This window comes from Spea bombifrons, chromosome 4 (genome assembly GCF_027358695.1).
Source record: "Spea bombifrons isolate aSpeBom1 chromosome 4, aSpeBom1.2.pri, whole genome shotgun sequence".
Taxonomy (NCBI): domain Eukaryota; kingdom Metazoa; phylum Chordata; class Amphibia; order Anura; family Pelobatidae; genus Spea; species Spea bombifrons.
In genome coordinates this window covers 3081021-3100233 of record NC_071090.1, presented here as the reverse complement: position 1 = coordinate 3100233, position 19213 = coordinate 3081021, and the positions used below count along the sequence as shown (strand labels likewise).

The 19213-nt window shown below is 39.6% G+C and overlaps 1 protein-coding gene across 1 annotated transcript in view; it reads left to right on the top strand.

The window, feature by feature from the left end:
* The window catches only part of CHRM2 (cholinergic receptor muscarinic 2), a 53995-nt gene extending 41751 nt beyond the window's left edge, over window positions 1-12244 (top strand). Inside the window, exon 2 of the mRNA XM_053465496.1 lies at window positions 10097-12244. Coding sequence (XP_053321471.1) covers window positions 10150-11580 — 1431 coding nt within the window. The 5' untranslated portion in view covers window positions 10097-10149 and the 3' untranslated portion in view covers window positions 11581-12244. The remainder of the gene's footprint in view (window positions 1-10096) is intronic.
* The last annotated feature ends 6969 nt before the right edge of the window (window positions 12245-19213 follow it).

Here is a 19213-nt window from a genome sequence, read left to right as displayed (position 1 = left end):
GGGCATTTTTATATATTTTTTCATGTTCTCATTAGCCTTGTCTAGCAGTTGATTGTAAAGCAGTTGAGGTTATGGCAGCAGATAGACCCAGCGAGGACCTCAAAGCATCTCTGGGCCCGGAATAATAAGAGCTACCGTCTTCCGTGCTGCAGAAGATACTCCATCTCTTGTGTTTAGACACCATGGTGGTCTAGAGTGGCTCCTTTGGGACTCCAAGCCTGTCCACAATGGCACCCAACGGAGTCCATTCCATAATGGTAGAAAGAATGAGTCCAAGGTGTATTGCTCTCTAATGAAAATATGTTGGCCCATTCCAACGTATTCCGATGAGGTTGAGTGGACTGGTGATTTGGACGCTCGACCAACAAAAAATGACTCGACTCTCATATTATTATTATTAATTATTATTAAAATTATATTTATTAGCATAAGCAGATTCCATAGAACTAGATTCATCTATTTATAATGAAGCACCTTGGCTCTGAACTTTATTGAACTTCGTCAGGCTGACTGAGTTTTACTTTACTGAGCGGGTGATAGGTAGGTGGGACAGTTTCCCAGCAGAAGTGGTAGAGGGTAATACAGTGAGGGAATTTAAACATGCATGGGATAGACATGTCGCTAAGGAGAATGCTATCTAAAGAGATATATTACTAATAAAATATCCTTTTAGAGAAGAACGAGGGATAATACCTACACAGCCTACACCTGTTGGGCTCCGATCCAAGCAGGTGTTACCCGGCAAATTCCTCTTTGTAGACAGATCGCCAATTACGGAGGCCGAACAGATGTGGAATAAAACAAAATAATAATAAAAAAAAAAACAGCAGCAATTAGCCCGTGGGAAATAAAAACCTCAGTAATTGAATTTTATCCGTTTCATTAAAAGTTTGTGCCGTGTTATGATAATATGCAGTTACCAACGGAAACAGACGCGCAAAAAAACCACACGATCCGCAGAGGAAAAGGGAATTAACCTCTTTGTGACATTTACATCGCGATTTCTTCTTTTTTTCCTGCGTGGAGTCATTGAGTGAATGTAGAATGTAGATGTTTTACACGAGAAAGGGGGGATTCCGGAGCTTTGTGAATAAATGGGATTTCAGGTCCTAGCTATTACTGCAGGAATTCACCGGGCAGGAGGGGAGCAGTGGCGTTTTGCGCATGTGCTGCCATCCGTCAGCGATGATCGGCTCCACCCCTTTATGAATAAAGCGGAAACACATGTTCGAAATAAAAACAAAAATAATCACAGATTGCACAATTTAGATTTTTTCCCCTGGAATTTTCAGAAACATAAAATCTACTGCAGATCGGCCCCATTCGGCCCCCGTCTGGTCTGCCCGTTTTTCCTGCGGTAAAGACTCAAACCTTAATCAGTTGTTGGTCTCGTCTTAGATTCAGGAGCCGTATGTCTATCCCATGCATGTTTAATACCCTCATGGTATTAGCCTCTACCACTTCCGCTGGGAGGCTGTAACACTTATCTACCATCGTTTCAGTAAAGTAAATGCAGGGAATGCACATCTGTGTTGCTGGAGGATAGAATAATGTACTCCGTGACACTATGGCTAGGTTTTCCCCAGCTCCTCTGTATGATGTCTTGTAAAGGCAGTTTGAGGTACCTCTGCCATAAACACGCAAGCACTTCTTCAAACACGCTGAATGTACTCCCCTCTGGCCTTGGCATGGAGGCATGTTCCCTCCTGCTGTTCCTCTTCAAGATTTGTCCTTTCGGATGACCGAGGTAGGGAATACATTTGGAAGAGCTCCAGCACAGTCAGAGAGATTCAGAAACCTGTAATCTCCAAACCGAGCAGGACCCAGGAGACGAGGGCGCGCATGCTGGAGCTGCACACGGCAAGCGCACGTTCAGAGTTTCTCCTCCCTGCACATTCCACCCAACTGATAGCTTTCTGGGTTTGGCGTGAAGCGAGTCAAGCGACGTCCGAGCTCTGGAATTTTTGGAGCGATGGCACGAAGAGCATTGCCATTTTTAGAGCAGTAATGTGAAGTCAAAAATCCACCCCTCCGGTTAACCCCTAAGGCTGGATAAGGGTCCTAGAGAAAAGGAAGCCTTTTATCTATATTGCCATAAAACGAACGGCTTTTATCCATGCAATACGTATCATAGTCTGGTTTATTATTCCTAGTGTAATTGTAAGGAGCCGACGCGTTTCACGTCATTATTCCATTGGTAAAGTATCCATGTCTAGGTTTCACTATCCTTCCTGAATACCGCCATAGATCAGAAGATACGGGGTAGTTTGTATCCTGTATCTTTTTTATTCCCCGTTCTAAAATAGCGTTATATGTCCAGCGCGTTTCACAGCCAGAAATTCATCCTCCCCCCCTTTGTATCAGTCCCCAAATAACAAAGAAACGCGTAATGTCTCCAAACCCATTTATCTTACAGCAATTCCATTTCAACAGCGCATTCTGTGAAATCTATCAAATAAACTACAGCGTTTCGCATGCGACTGCTTCCAGTTATCCTCTTTTTTTGGGCCAAAACGAGGACTTTTTATACTTCTTTATTAACCCCGGTATTTCGCAATATACATTTATTCCTTCCCGACAGTATTAGCGTAATGTGAAACGTTATACGCCCACTGAGGGGACATTATTCTAACAAAAAAAAGCTTTTTATTTAGAATATAAAATGTTTCTATTTTGGAGCTCTTGCTCACTTGGGATGTTGGTAATGCGTCCGGGAATTGACCCATGTTTACTAAACAGCGCGGTAAAGGCAGTAACAGTGCATCAGGATGAGTGCCAGTTTTATTAAGACATAATCTTCTGCTTCTGTTGGACACAAATTCGAATATTTTTATGTGTTTTTACTCAGTTGATGTCTTTGCACAGAGATCGGTCACTCGTGTTTTATTTGGTTGCTGCAAATCTTACAGGAGGGCTGCTTCGCCCTTCATGCCACAAAGGAGAGAGGGAAAACTCTTTGAGAAAGGGATTAAACACGAGCAATTTAAGTGCGTTAAATGGCCCGGAACCTCATCAAATCACCGTTTACATGCTAGCCATTTAAATGCCCACATTAACCCTCCCCATGCCAGGAAAGTGCACATGAATTTAGAATTAATGGGGGGTGAATTTAGAATTAATGTCACAAAAAAAAGTACTTGTTGCAGAGGATTAGGAAATGCAGCCGTTGCTACATTTTTGCCTCCTTCCAATGCAGAAATTGTTTAAATGGTTAGCCCATTGCTTTTCGGGTTGCTGATCAAGGCAGTCATCGCTGCTGGGTTAATAATATTGACAACGGATGATCGAGGAGAGAGTTTTGCCCGCACTGGAATGCAGAATGCTGAGCAGGTCTCTCCGTCTACCCCCGCCTGAGGTTGGCAGGGCTTCTCTGCACCAGACACTAAAGTGAATTAAATCGATCTAAACAGATATTGTGCTTATGCAAGCACCGCAAATCAGAGGACGTATCGACTCCTAAACATGTGCTGGAGGAGCCCCTTTCTCAAACAAAGGAGGCTAAATGTGTATAAATAATAAGATGGCATCAGCTACAATGTATCTGTAGGACGGATTCACCTGCGCAACAGGATTGTTTGGGCATCATCTCCCGACGCGCTCATTTCTTAAAGGCGTGCATCACCTCTATTGTACCGGAGACACCGACCATGGAGGGGTAGGCGACTGGGGCCGCTGCCTTAAGTCAGGCCTAGGATGGCCCCAAAGGTAAATATGGAGCCATTAAGCCCCAAAGTCCAAAGGAAGGCATAAATGAAGCCACAAGGATGGATATGTTTTGTGCTGCCAAGAATTTTAAATACGTGGGACCCTCTGTCACCAGGGAGAGACCATGCTAACGAGCCATTGATACATTATAAAAAAAATTTCTAGTTGAAAAGATCTTTTACCCTTTAAGTTTTGATGTATCTGGGAACTAGAGTCTTCAGGTGAAGCCCTGGGTCTCCGGGTCAGTTAACTCTTTATCTGGCCACACCCACTCTCCACCCACTAACTGCTATCCGGAGCTGGCCCCACCCCTACATGTGACTAGCCCTGCCTCTTCATAAAGCTACTCCCCCCAGAAGAGGAGATCATTGAGTAGTTTCCCTGGGAAGTTCCTACGTACGATAATAGATTGGCTGGGTCTTAATATTAGACTTAGACCGAAGACATTTAAATATTATATTTTTGAGGCATTTACTCACAAAAGCATTATTTGTTTTCATCCGTCTAAATGCCTGTTTTACCCTTATTGCCCCAACGTTTAAAAGTAATCTATAGTGGAATCGCGGGTGGGATAATATACAAAACCAATATATCACATGACATTCCAAACGCGTCCAACACATTATGATGACCGTTATCAGTAAGTCAAGTGGGACTTAATATTGAGAAATAATTGAATTCATAGAAATCGATCAAATGGAGTGGTGTAGACGTTAAAGGGACCATGCGGCATTTACGAATATCTGATACCGCTTCTCATCTGTCAACCGTTCCAAAGGGTTTCAAAGCGAGACCAATCCATTCATCCTTAGAAAAACAATGGAGACCCGCGTGCATTCTGCTTAATGGTGTCTACATCATTACATGGGCTTGGTGAGATTGCTTCAGGGCTCAGCGATGTCCTTCATGCATCAGGAATCATTGACTTGATCTAATAATTACTGTTTATTTCACTTTTCTACCCGTAGCCCATATGTTTCCATATCATGAAAACCATTTATATTTCTCATACACTTGTCAGCCCTCATTGATTTTCTCATTCATTACAATTTTTAATATCACAAATCCTGTTGTCGCCCAGCGTTCGCCCCACGGATCACACTTATCCTGGTGCCTTCAGACGTGACACTATATGTATATGCAGAGACAATAGACTGCGATGGATGTATAGTGCTGTCAGTCGCACCCTTATACACATCCTTATGGACTCTCGTGGGATTTTATATCCCTATGTATAATATTTCATGAAAATCTAGCAGAAGAGCAAAGAATTCTGAATCGATGGAACATTAACAAGTCGTCTTCCCCATTAGCATATTATCCTTCTTGTTGGTAACCCATAGTAGATATTTCTAGAGGCCACCGTATTATTATGTATTGGTTTATATAGTGCCATCATATTCCACTGTGATGTCCTAGAGGTTCCAGGTATCTTCTGCACTGTCCAGCTTAGAACGTTAGGTATTGGTTGAGAAAAGCTGAAGGTTCTCCAGCCTTTCTTGGTATTGCCTCAGGTGGTAAGAATTATCACAATAACCTTTTGAGTTTAACATTATTTTTTTAACTCCCTTTGGCCTTGATCATTAAAAAAAAACGTAGGTTTTATCTAAAAAACCTCAACCTGATAATAAACAAGGAAATAATGTCCTGTGTTTTGACCTGATTAAGAGAGCTCCTAAGGTCTTTCCAGTGATCGGAAAAAGGGAAGAGGTTTTTTTATGTCACGGTTTTATTTTTGAAAGCGATTCTTGAATGAGAATTCCGTTTCCTTTGATTAGTAAATTATATCTTTTAAATAAAGGATTTTTTCTTTACCGCTCATTGATTCATTATGCGGAATGTTGATGTGAGTACGAGCTCTTACATTCTAAGTCTCTTTTGGCCTAATCAGTAAATGGCAATCCCATTATCTCAGCTGTACGTCGAAAGCAGCGGTAACTTATTATGATTTCCAGTCTGCGTGGATTTCTAATAATTTCCGAATGCTTTGTTGTTATCAATGGCTCTTCATAATGAATCATATTGGGTTTTTCAATGAATGGTCCCACTGATTCATCGCTCCTCCAATAAGCCAAGTTGTCCTCGTTATCTCAAAGCTAACCTAGGAATTTCCTAGATTTTTGAAGGATATCATAGTGATATGTTGAATTATCTGGCAAGTGCCGGCTTCCCCCTAGCTCACTGTATAGGTCAAACATATCTAGAGCACATTGCTATACTGTTTAATCTCATGAGAATGTTGGCCAACGTTCCCAACGGAGATCTGTCCGCCGCGGTTATCAGCTGAGCTGTTGAACAATAGTCCGTACCAGGAAATGAAGGCACATGGGAACGCGCCACCTGCCCGCTCCTTCGTCCTGTCACTACGTGTCTAAAAACACTATGATAATAGAGGCGAGATTTCCCCTTCAAGCAAGAAACCTAAAAATATGTGACACAACGCTCCACCGAGGTCATCGCTCTGGCATATGTCAGCTAGCATGTACAGCTTTCATCACGTTAGTGGAACAGCGTGTGGGGGGCGGTGATAAAAATAATGATATTTTCGGAAGTCATATCCGCCATGTATATTACAAGATTGCAATCAGCCGTTCCGTCGACTGCTATGGTGATTGCTCAACTTGCACCGGTTAGCACAAAACGAAGGCATTATGGACCGTGTTTATGAGAAGCAGCATTCAGCTTGGGAAGCCATGTTACATTCTTGCGCGTTCCTACGATCTTGAAATAAATTGATACAGTCTGACAGCGATCAATCACGCGCACGCTCGCGCAGACGCCGAAAAGGCTTGTGCGTTCTAAAATAAAGAAAAATATTGATACATTGAACCACTTTTATAAATATAGAATCTTCCGGCTGATCGGTCCCATCCGGCCCATCGAGTTGAATGTTTTCCTGATGTAAAGACTCAGGTCTCGTCTTAGATTCAGGAGCCATATGCCGATCGCATGCATGTTAAAATTCCCTCACTGTACTAGCCTCTACCACATCTGCTGGGAGGCTGTTCCACTTATTTACCACCCATTCAGCAAAGCAAACATCACATCTTTTATGCAGGGCAATTGGCCAAGACATTACGTTGGTTTCCATGGTGATTGCTTCACAATTACAACTGCCTTTTCTCGCTGTCGTTTTATGTGAATAATTGATCGGCTGTTCCAGGTTCAAAAGGCTTTGTATTTACTGCAACTTCTAGGATTCTCACTAGAGGGGGCCCATCGCTAATACTGCATCCGAGATGATCAACACTTTTGCGATTCCTAGAGGTGGTATAGAGAGTATACCGTATGATGAATAGGTTGAAGAGCTCTAGCACTTAAAGTGTTAAACTCTACGTTGTCCAAGGACTGGCTCGTTTGTCATTGCTGTTAAACTAAAATGTTAGTTATTCCTCAATATAAGTGGCAAACTGATCAATCACATCCTGTTCCATCTTGTTTTTTACATAGAAACATAGAATCTGCCGGCAGATCGGCCCCATCCGGCCCCCGTCTAGTCGCCCGTTTCTCCCGCTGTAAAGACTCGAACCTTAATCAGTCGTTGGTCTCGTCTTAGATTCAGGAGCCGTATGTCTATCCCATGCATGTTTAAATCCCCTCGCTGTATTACCCTCTACCACCTCTGCTTGAAAGCTGTTCCACTTATCTACCAAGATAAGCGTGTTTAAGTAACATCTACAACAACCTGTATTTTAGAAGAAAGTGGGTAAGTAGAGTGGAAGAAAGAATAGAAAAAAAAAAAGAAAAAAAAACATACAATTTTTTAAATCAGAACTAGGTTTAAAATCCAGAAGAAGCGGCTTCATAAATGATTCATACAAGGGCTGCGTGTGTTAAAAGGACTAACAGAGAGGCGGCGAGAAAATCCCTCAAGTTAAAGCTTTAATTTATCCTGTTGTATACACAATTTTAACAGCAAACAAATATCACACCGGCCCGTACGCTCTCGCAAAGTCTTGTAGTCATTGCATGGCTACGGTTCACAGTTCACAGCCCAAAACCAATTTCTTCAATTTTAATGCAGAAGATGGGGCATTTTGTACAGAGCAAAAAAAAAAGCTGTATTCTTACCGCATACTCCAAGTTAATTATTCTTTTATATGTAGCAGGTTCTTGCATTGGAAGTGTTTGGAACGTAGAATGCTGTCAGAGGACAGATAGCGCATAGACGAGGATTTGATCTATACCTTGCATATACCCATTTGCTGGGTACTTGACGAACAGTGTCTTTCTCCACAGTTTAAATTTGTCCCATATATGTAAAACAATACTTAAATATTACTATTACTGAATCTACTATACTAGATTTTTATTATTATTTAAATTTTAAAAAGCTATATTTTCTTTTGTACAAATTGCAAGATGGTATATTATACCAGTAATAATCAATTAACTAAATTATTTGTCATATTCATTTTTAATTAAAAAAAAGGAAATATTTTGCAAAGTGAAATTGTGATGGCCAAAAAATAAATTTAAAAAAGTGCAATTTTTTCTTACAATTGCTTTGGAATAAAATGTATTAAATTAACGTGGATTTCAAATTATTACATTAATATGAATATATATATATATATATATATATATATATATGTAATTTTATTTTAAAGACTTATTTTATATTAGGTATCAAGTAGCTGATTATACAAATAATTAACATTATTATAAAAATTATACTATATGTGTCAAAACAATGAAATGTCACAAAAAGGGACGGGCTGTCTGGATAAATACTCCAAAATTCCCTATTTCGCCTTTTGGAAGTCGCATTCAATCCTTTTAGAAGCAAACGGCACATGCTGCCATATTTACCAAGGCTCATCTGAAGCATTTGTGGTGCAAAATGTTCCATTTGAAGTAATGTATCACTGGTTTCCATGGTGATTGCTCCAAATTAAACAATTTGCGCCAGAATTGCTCCAGTTTTACTTCGGTAAATATGCCTCTCTTCATCTTATTTAGAAAAGAAGGCAAGTTTATTTGATAATTGTGTTAGAATGCAAGCTTTCAAGACTACTTAATGTCAAACCACGAAGAGCCACGGATAATCACATATTAATATCTGCGGTCCAACTTGTAGAATCTTGAACAGAAAATGGACCTGAAGACTCTGATGCCTGTGAGGAAGAATGAGGTAATGCATAGTTAGCAATGCATTTACTTCTACTCACTTAAAAAGAGAAGTTAATATATTGTTAGCTGTGCATTAACCAATTTTTCTCAGTGCTGCACGAGTCGACGGGACGTGTCATTTCGCCAAAAAGAAGATGGATTCCAAAAGCATCTTTTTTACAAATTGCTTCTCTATTCCTTCCTTTCTCCTCCTTTTCAATTTTTCTTTCTATCCTCTTTTATACATCCATTAGCCCTAATCCTTCACTTCTTTTTTTCCTTCCTTCTTTCCTTCTGGTCCCTCTCTTTCTCTTTCTTTCTGTCAATTTCCTTTATTTCCTTTCCTTACTTCCTCCTTCCATTTTCTTTTCTTCCACCCATCCTCTTTTATACATCCCTTACACCTTGAACCTTCGCTCCTTCTCTTTTCCTTCCTTACTTTCATTTCACTTCCATTCTCTCTTTCTTCCATTCTCCGTCATACACCACATTCAACCATTCACTTCCTGCCTCCTTTTCCTTCTTACTTCCTACCATCCTTAATTCCTCCTGTCCTTCCTCTGTCCCTCCATTTCCTTTTTCCTTCCTTCCCCTGCTTCCATTCCTGTTCCCAACCTTTCTTCTGTCCCTTCCTCTCTCCTTCATACATCCCTTATCCTCTAATCTTTCCCTCCTTTCCTTAATTCTCTCCTTCCTCACTCCCTCCTTGAACACGTCACCGCTGAATTACACCAGCAAAATAAATTGAAATCTGTTCGCTTCTTTGGACACATTTCTTCGGTTTTGTTTTAGGCATATGGCTGTTATAAAATCAGACTGCTATGAAATGATACACAGAACTTAATAAATGATATATGGTATATAAGCAGATCCCATCAGACCCAAAATGTCATTTCATATGCTGTTGGAGAAAATGCTCAGTATGTTAATTCACTGGTGCCTTATACTATATAGATTTGCCAAAAATCTATTTCCCTGTATATGGACACGGTCTACTGGATCCACTGGATACCTAACAATATCTTCAAAAACAGTTAACTTGTGGTGTTTTAAGTGCATAGTAATAAATTATATCAGTAGTGTGATAATTAGACCCATTAAAGGAATTCTTTACCGGCTTCACTGCACGTTGAAGCATACATGTTCTTACCCCAAACTCTTAAGAACGTTACAAAACCCCCACTTAAAATGTTTTCTCCTTGACTCATTATTACTCGTTTTTGAATAATAATATGTTTCTCTGCTGTTATGTGTAATGTTTTTCATTCTTTTTTCTCAGGTGTTCATGGTATCTAGAAGGTAGTCAAGTAGCTGTTGGCCAAAGACGCAGACATGAATAACTCAAGTTACACCAACATTTCCTCTGCGAATAAGACAATGATGGGGAGTCCTTACAAGACGGTGGAAGTCGTGTTCATTGTCATTGTGGCTGGATCCCTCAGCTTGGTGACCATTATTGGAAACATCTTGGTAATGGTCTCCATCAAAGTTAACCGACACCTACAGACGGTCAACAACTATTTTCTGTTCAGCTTGGCTTGCGCTGACCTGATCATTGGGGTCTTCTCGATGAACCTGTACACTCTGTATACTGTGATTGGCTACTGGCCCATAGGGCCGGTGGTTTGTGACCTGTGGCTGGCTCTGGACTACGTTGTCAGCAATGCCTCAGTTATGAACCTTCTGATTATCAGCTTCGACAGATACTTCTGTGTAACCAAACCACTAACGTATCCGGTAAGGAGAACGACCAAGATGGCGGGCATGATGATCGCCGCAGCTTGGGTGCTGTCTTTTATCCTTTGGGCGCCTGCTATCCTCTTTTGGCAGTTCATTGTAGGAGGCAGAACTGTTCCTGAAGGTGAATGCTATATTCAGTTTTTCTCAAACGCAGCCGTTACTTTTGGTACCGCCATTGCGGCATTTTATCTGCCGGTCATTATAATGACAGTTTTGTACTGGCAGATTTCCCGGGCCAGCAAGAGCAGAATAAAGAAGGGCAAAAAACACACAGCCCCAAATCAAGACCCCATTTCACCCAGTAATGTCCAAGGTAAAATCGTGAAACCAAACAATAATAATATGTCTGCCATTGAAGATGGTTTGGACCACAGCAAAATCCAGAACGGAAAAGCCACTAGCCATTCCAGGATAGAAAGTTGCGTTCAGACAGAAGGGGAGGAAAAAGAAATATCAAATGATTCCACCTCCGTGAGCGTTGTTGGCTCCAATACAAAAGATGATGGAAAGGAAGATGGAGCGGCCAGAGATGCTCCTCAGGCTTCAGGATCTCAATCCAATGCAAAGATGGAGAATTCCAAGCTCAAGTGCATTCGAATAGTGACAAAATCCCACAAAGGGGATTGTGGAAGCACCAGCGGAACTACAGTGGAGATTGTTCCGGGCGCCAATGGTCGAAATGGAGACGATAAGCAAAACATGGTGGCACGCAAGATTGTTAAGATGACCAAACAGCCAGCCAAAAAGAAGCCCCCTCCATCCAGAGAAAAGAAGGTGACAAGGACTATCCTGGCCATCCTCTTAGCCTTCATTATCACCTGGACACCATACAACGTAATGGTTTTAATCAACACGTTTTGCGATGTCTGCATTCCCAACACAGTATGGACAATTGGCTACTGGCTTTGCTACATCAACAGTACGATCAACCCCGCTTGCTATGCCCTGTGCAACACAGCCTTTAAGAAAACCTTTAAACACCTTCTAATGTGTCAGTACAAAAACATAGGCACGGCAAGGTAAAAACTAATGATAATAATATTTTTTGTTTTTTAAAAAGCAGTCCGAGGAAGGAGAGTTGCCATTTAAATATTATGCCACAGCACTTTATATTTGATTATGGAATGTCTAATTTAGGGATTTTATTCCAGACACACACCTGTAAATCAGTTTCATCTGAAAAAAAAAAGGAAATCAGTAAAACGAATTTTTAAAGAAAACTCAAACTGCACTTATAGTTATTGGACGTTAAACACAGGGACAGCAATGGACTGCTAAACATGCTATGAAGATGCCAAATTGGCTCCATCCCTTGGCTCTTTGTCCTATAAAACTCCAAAGGGCTGTTTGCTTGAATTTTTCTTTCTGTCCTGATACCTACAGGAAAATAATTATACGAAACAAGCTCCATAAACCGCAGGAGGTATCATAAAGAATTGAACAAAATGTAACTTTGTAACACTTTGTTTCCAGCGGTGAAGCATTAACCACGTGACTTTTTGTGACCTTGACACTGGAGACCTTGGAACGTTGACGATTTCCACAGAACCTTGAGTTAAAACTGGTTTATCTGTGCCTATGTGTTTCTAGTGACTGTCTATGAAAATATATCTAAAAGTTTTAAGCCCTCGCGTATAAAACGGGCTGATGAAAGCGCTTCCTTTAAAACAAACACACTAAGAGCAAAGCAATTAAAATATATAAGGATTTGTGTTTTTTGGTATATGGCATATATGTTAGCCTTGTTTCAGATCATAGCATAAGTATCTACTCCCGGGTAACTCATGCAGCGTAAACACCACAAAAGGCTTGAAATGATACAATGTATTTTCCATTCATTCTTTCTGGGAGTGATGGTATGAACGTCCAGTGGCTTGAGGCTAGACGATGGTGATTAGAAGTTCAAGAACCAAAAGGCTTTGGTTAAGAAATTAAAGGATGATTGTCTTCTGGCTGTTGGACTACAATTCCCATCCATAAATATAACTAAGCGGCAGAGGGTCTGCAATTTCCAGCACCGCTAGCCCCAGTTTCCCACAATGTGTCCTAAATGGTCCAGTTGGGGTAACAGGGAGATCTAGCCCTCCATTGATATAGATCGATGTCCTTTCCCCACTTCCAGTTCATGTGCATGTAGATTCAAGACTCCACCAAACACCTCCTAAGGGAAAGGATTTCTGTATCTATGGATAAGGAGCTCCTTGTCTAGACCACCAGATTTAACGTTAAAAATGAATCAGAAGGGCTTGTTGTCCAACACCTGCCTCAGTATAGGCTCTGTGTGTATTAAGAACCTTAAAGTCTTTGCATGTGTCTAGAAAAAGGCTTGCAATAAGCTCACACACTACTGTATTGGGGTGGTGATGCCAGGTCCTTTTGGATTAAGACCTGTAAACCGCTGCATTCCCTTAGAATCTTCTAGATACAAATACTGTTTCCATGATACCCAAAGAACCTTGTCTCTTAATATTGAGACACGATATGTATGTTAAGCACCTAACGTAGGTTCCATAATGAGTTATAAACTAGTGCAACTGTCTCAACGTAGAACAATTCACCTTAGGAGGAACATTGTAAGCCACTCTTTAAATAGATGGAAATTGGACTCCAACAACATCCTGAAGACCACAAATAGTTGGCCTGAAGACAATTTCATTATAGATAAAAACAATGGCACTTTAGAAAAGCAACTAAGGGGGATTAAATGAAACGATAATTATTCGTGGACAAAGGACAATGTATGTGTTTCAAGGTTATCGTAGCAGATGATATAATTCTATTACAGGAAAATCTGTAGTCTTTATGGTTGAAGTAATGTGGCATTCTGTATGCAAATTCTACTGTCTCTTTATAATGCCACTATTGAAACATTCAGTATTAATATCTACATTCAACGAACATTTATTTTCTAGGGAAATATCATCCGTGTAACATCATGGAAACTTTGTATTCCTTAAAAGAATAAATTAATAAAATGAAAATAAAATGCTATATATATATATATATATATATATATATATATATATATATATATATATATATATATACACACACACACACACACACACACACACACATGTATATATATCACAGACTTGGGTCAGCTCTGTTCTCCTCATTCATTCTTCCTGGGAATGGGCTTTCATCAAAGGGGAGGAGCAAATTAATGGGGCGGGGCCAACTATGTAAATTCTTTGAAGAGTAGTCCAAACGGCTTCCCCCGCTGCATAGAGATAAGATGGGTTTCAAATATATATTTATATTAAATATCTTTAGTCACCACTATAATAATTTTATTAAATACACATAGCTATAATATGCGGGATTTAGTGATGTCACAAGTTCACTTGCAATGATGCATTATTATGGAATTGACATATAATAAGAAATTGCTTAATTGTAATATCTCTTGGTTTTCTTCACTGGCTCGATGACAAATGTTCATGATCCTTTAAGTTTTTATTTTAATTTTTTGTAAAAATGCCATTCTGTCTTAAAATTATGTAGTTTGGAAAACTGGGAATAAATACATTAACATAAATTAACATAGTAATCATACTATAGGTTGATGGTACAAACAAATATCAAAAAAGTCCAAAAAACTAACTATCCAACTTGGTTGCTAATATGCAGAGCAGAGGAAAGGAGAAAAGAGAAAGAGGAAAGAAGAGAGAGAGAGAGAGAGAGAGAGAGAGAGAGAGCATATGACAGAAACATTTAAATACATAAAGTGATTTTAAAAAGTACAGGAGGGACATTTACTTTAAGGAAGGAGAAATCTTGGAACAAGAGGCCATAGCCTAAATCTAGAATGGAATGTAAAAAAGTTATACTTCACCGACGGGGTGGTTGATAAGTGGAACAGCCTGCTAGCAGAAGTGGTAGAGGGTAATACAGTGAGGGAATGTAAACATGCATGGGATAGACATACGGCTCCTGAAACTAAGACGAGACCAACGACTGATTAAAGAATGGATCTTTAAGCTATCTGAAAATTATTTATGGGAATATAATCCAATTTAGTAACAATATTTTTACAGCTTTTTACTTATGAAAATGTATCTCTATAAATTAAAGTATGAATACGCCTCAATTAAAGGTTTATTGATAATCAAACTTCTTTGGACCTCCATGTCCAATTTTAATTGATTTCTTCTGACTGTAAGTAAATTTGCCGGCGGTTGCAGCCCTTAAAACAAGATATGGAGAGGTAAGGTAGCTTTGCGTGTGCATAAAATTCTCATAATAACCGTTCTTCCAATGAAAAAAGGTAAGATATGGGTAGTCCAAAAAAGTTTATGATCAATGTAATGTTACTTATTGAGTTCCATTGTTGCCGATGTTTGTTCTGATCCCCATACAACGTAAAAGAAAGGCCAAATGCAAAGAAAAAATATATATCCGGCAAGATTTGGAAAGCCTGGTCAAGAATATGATGGATAGACCAAATGTCAGGATGACTTTGTAACCTCTATAAACCCACCCTTGCTTGTCTGAAAGGTTAAACCACTCTACAGGTCTGTGTAAAGTTTAACTACGCCAAAAAAAATCTATAACCTCTAAAACCAGTGATACTAAAAGCATCTTTTGGGAACCAAAATATTTTAGGGTCATTCTATTAATTCATTCACCTATTCTCACAGTGCTAAAGATATACCTGGGTGGCACCCTATAACCAAAACACCCCTTACTGTGATGCCGTCACAGGGTATTTGTGACCATTATAATTTTATCTACTTTTAACAACATTATAAAAAGTACAATTTATTCTATCACCTAAATACCATCTTCAAGAAGGTCAACACAAACATCTTTCTGAGACCTCCACACTTCCCTCTATCATCCACTGGGGATACGCCAACGTCTGCTTCTGCCCTGATAAAAGTCATATCTAAAATTGCCAGGAAGACCATCTGATCCCAATCGCTTCTCCAAAGCGTTCAGGCCGCAGCGGCGCTGAGCTCACATAGTCTTCCCCTTCTTCTTCTGTCTAGTCTTAGCACCCAGAGGTCCTGATATCCACCCTTCTTTTGGGTGAGATATTTTGTACCAAATCAAGTTCCCGAAAAGTGGTTAGAATTGTTTATTAATATTTATTTTTGTAAAATAAATCAGATTTTTATAAAATATATTTTTAAGGAATGCCACCTTTCTGCGTTAGATCATGTTCTTGTGGTGTTAAGATAAGCGCTTCGTGGCTCCTTTGAACAAGAACACTTTTCACCAAAGTATCAATCACGGAAGAATGATTGTCATTCTGCAATATTAGAGCTTGTATTACTCCACCCGGTAAAAGGGAATATCCTTCCCTACTAATGCGGAGGGTGTATGTTTGTATGGTTGTGATCAAAAACATTCAAGGGTGCCCAGAATAATTATAGGCGCACAACTTCCGAGCTTTGGTTTATGAAAATGTTTCAACGAAAGAAGGCTCACAATTGATGATTCCTCAAACAATTCTACGTGAACATTAAAATATAATCTCCATACCTAGGAATTTGCTGGGTTTGCCCTGGAGTTTCCAGGTATGATAGTGTTGCTAGTCCAACAGTCCTCTTTTGATGTTCAGGTGGGGTAGGTTTTAAGTTTTGCCTCTATTGTTGCTCGTCTAGGATCTCAGATTGGGGGTCAAGGTGAGATATTGAGGGATAAATTCCTCCTGGGAAATTCTGTACAAAGTGATCCTTGTTCCTGATTTCCCATTGGAGATAAACCAATAGAGAATTTAGTTTAACTTATGTTCCATTAGTGGAACAAAATACCCCACTACCACGGGGGTGAGATTGGCCCCAGAAGCAACAGCACTTCATTAATCTTACAACTCCTGGGAACAGTCATAGGAGACCAGAAAATCTCCCCAACTAGCTCATGATCCCCTCTGCTCACCAAAGTGGGACATTGGCGAGGCTACCCATAAAGATCTTGAAAATCAGGGCTGTCCCACAGACTGTTGGGAGGTATGGAACCCCTGAGAACAGTACAGCTTGCACAAACCATCGATTCCTACTTCATTAATATAATAGAGGAGGCATTTTCGTACAAATGATTCCCTTGCTATTCAAAAAAGGGTTAATTTGGCAACTGTATTTTTATTTTTTTTAAAAACCTGGTCGATGCCTATAACGCTGATGTGATCCACTTCAATTTTTCCTGACATTAACGTGTCGCCACTGTATCCATAGTATTGTGTTAGTGATGTATGACAGTAATACATCACCTACGATTTTCCATCACAGAAATTCACATTATTAGATATCTGCCACCTGAACAAGCACAGGAGCTAATATGAAATCTCTCTTCTGGAGTTTGTAAATCCTTCCAGCTCCAATCAATCTGTATCTCGCTGGTAAATCTCTCACTCTCTTGGTCCCTGTGACATCTGAGCATCCATCACATATAAACCCATATTTGGTTTTTATCCTCATTTTCCAATTTCCTGCTACGTGCGATGTTTTCTATTTGGTAATCGCTGCTAAAGAAACCAGAAGCCAGCTTTACTAAATGGAACAGAGAACACATTTTTGAGACCATCGGTATGTAATTGAGGTCCATCAAAAAAGGCAGTATTGATAAAAAAGCAAATATATATCATATCGCCCCTAGTAAAGCGGCTCAGGGACTGCCACCCCTTTCCGACCTAGGTAACATAGGTCAATGGGTCTGACCATTTAAAGTGCAAGGCATGTAAGGGTGCTGGTTGACTTGTTAGGATCATAATTTCCTTTAGACATAAAGAAATCTAAGGTCAGTCTTTATATGTTCATAGTCTTTGGTTCCTACTTTTGAACAACAATATAAATAAATGATAGACATCTTAAAAAAAACATGTTGCAGTCATAACTGGGAACTCTCATGGTTTATCCTTGAGTCTCAAGGTTTTCCCCCAATCTCAGGGTGAAGGGGCAGATTCTCGGGGTTGCACAGTCTGTAGTTGACTCCTTCCTATTCTCCCCGCTGGGATCATATATAAGACTTCCAGTTGGTGTTTTGCTCCAAGTATGTTATGGTTGAGATCCTTTCTTGAATGCAAGTCAAGGTTTCCATGAGGGCCGGTATTAGAGACGTTTGGATAACACTTTCGTTGGGTCACTACTCTAGAGTCAAGGCTCAGAGATTGTTCTCTGAGGTTAAGAAAGCATTGCTTGCCTATGTCGGTCTACTGTTGGGGATCGATATAATAGACCACATGGTTCGGTTTGAAAGTTTTAAGGTCCTGTTGGGTGCTCCGTTTAAAGATGATTTAAAGATGATTGGAGCATCCATTACCAAATATGTGGTCAAGTAGGGTAATTATTAACACATGGCCCTAAAGTGCAATGAGAGAAGACCTCCTCTCCCTGTTTTATGGAGTCTGGCATCTGTGGGGACACGGCTGAAGTCACAATTAGCAGAATTCACAGGGAAAACATTTTTTCCCCCAAATTTCATCTTCTTTTCTTCCTATTAAATCCATTGGGTCCCCAGTTGCAGAGCCTTCACGGTGAAACCAAAGGGATCGAAGCAGGGATATTGTGATAGTGATGGCGAGTTGTTCCTTGTTGAACCTGGTGGGGCACTTTTCACCCAATTTTCCCACAGGTACAGTAGCTTTAATCAGACTAAAGTGTTAAGTGGGGTTAAAACGGCCTGATTGTTACCACAATATCCCATATAGACGACCCTAAGTACTAAGATCAAGATCATCTTGGTCCTAAAGTAGTAAGATGATCTTGACCTCATGAACTCTCTAAAGGGTGCTCGACATCCTGACATGCTGTAGAGGATCAATTATTTAACTGTTGGAATGTTATTCGCCTTAGAGGGAATACTTGCCTCAAAGGGATTATTGATCTCTGTGTTACCTATTTTGTTCTTGTTCGTACATATCAGAAGCACGCTCTAAAAGGGCAGTCAAGCGAGAGTACAGAACGTATCACAATTAAGTTTTGTAAGTGTATAGGTGTACCGGGTAGGTCGTGGACGGCAGACACCTAAGTCTTAAAAGCTTGCGATCTAAAAGAATTCAGTTAGCCAATAAACTGATCATTTTTACCAAATTTGTTTAATTTACTTTTGGGGATACATCCACCCCACAAATCTCTACCCAGCATCCAAACATCCTAAAATGTTTCCCATATCCACGGTTAATATGTTTTAACTTTTGTCTGCCGTTAACACCTCTGGATTTCTAAATCTCAGAATGATATCAAACATACCTACAGTAGAAGATATTGTGGCATTGGATCGTAAAATATTTGGAATGATTTTGCTTGATTTTGAATGAAACACCTTCTTCCCCCCCAAAATAAATACCCTTTTTTGTAAACATTATAAAAATGTATTTTTAATTATATTCTTACGTGTGAATTGGATTCTAAATAGAAAGTTAAATTTATTTAAATTTTAAAAAAAAAATCTTAAGCAAATAGGGTTAATAATTGTGCCTGATACATAATCCGTGGGATTTTGGGGAAAAACATATCGGAATGTATTAGTTAAGCTTCTGGTGCCATAAAAAGGTGCAAAATTTATCATTTTGTTATAAATCATTTTTGTAAATATTCGATGGCATAATATAGAGTGTTTTAACTTTGTTGACACAATATATCTGCGTGTACAGAAATGGATAAAATAATTAATACCATTTGTGTATAACGACTAGCAAAGGATTATTAAA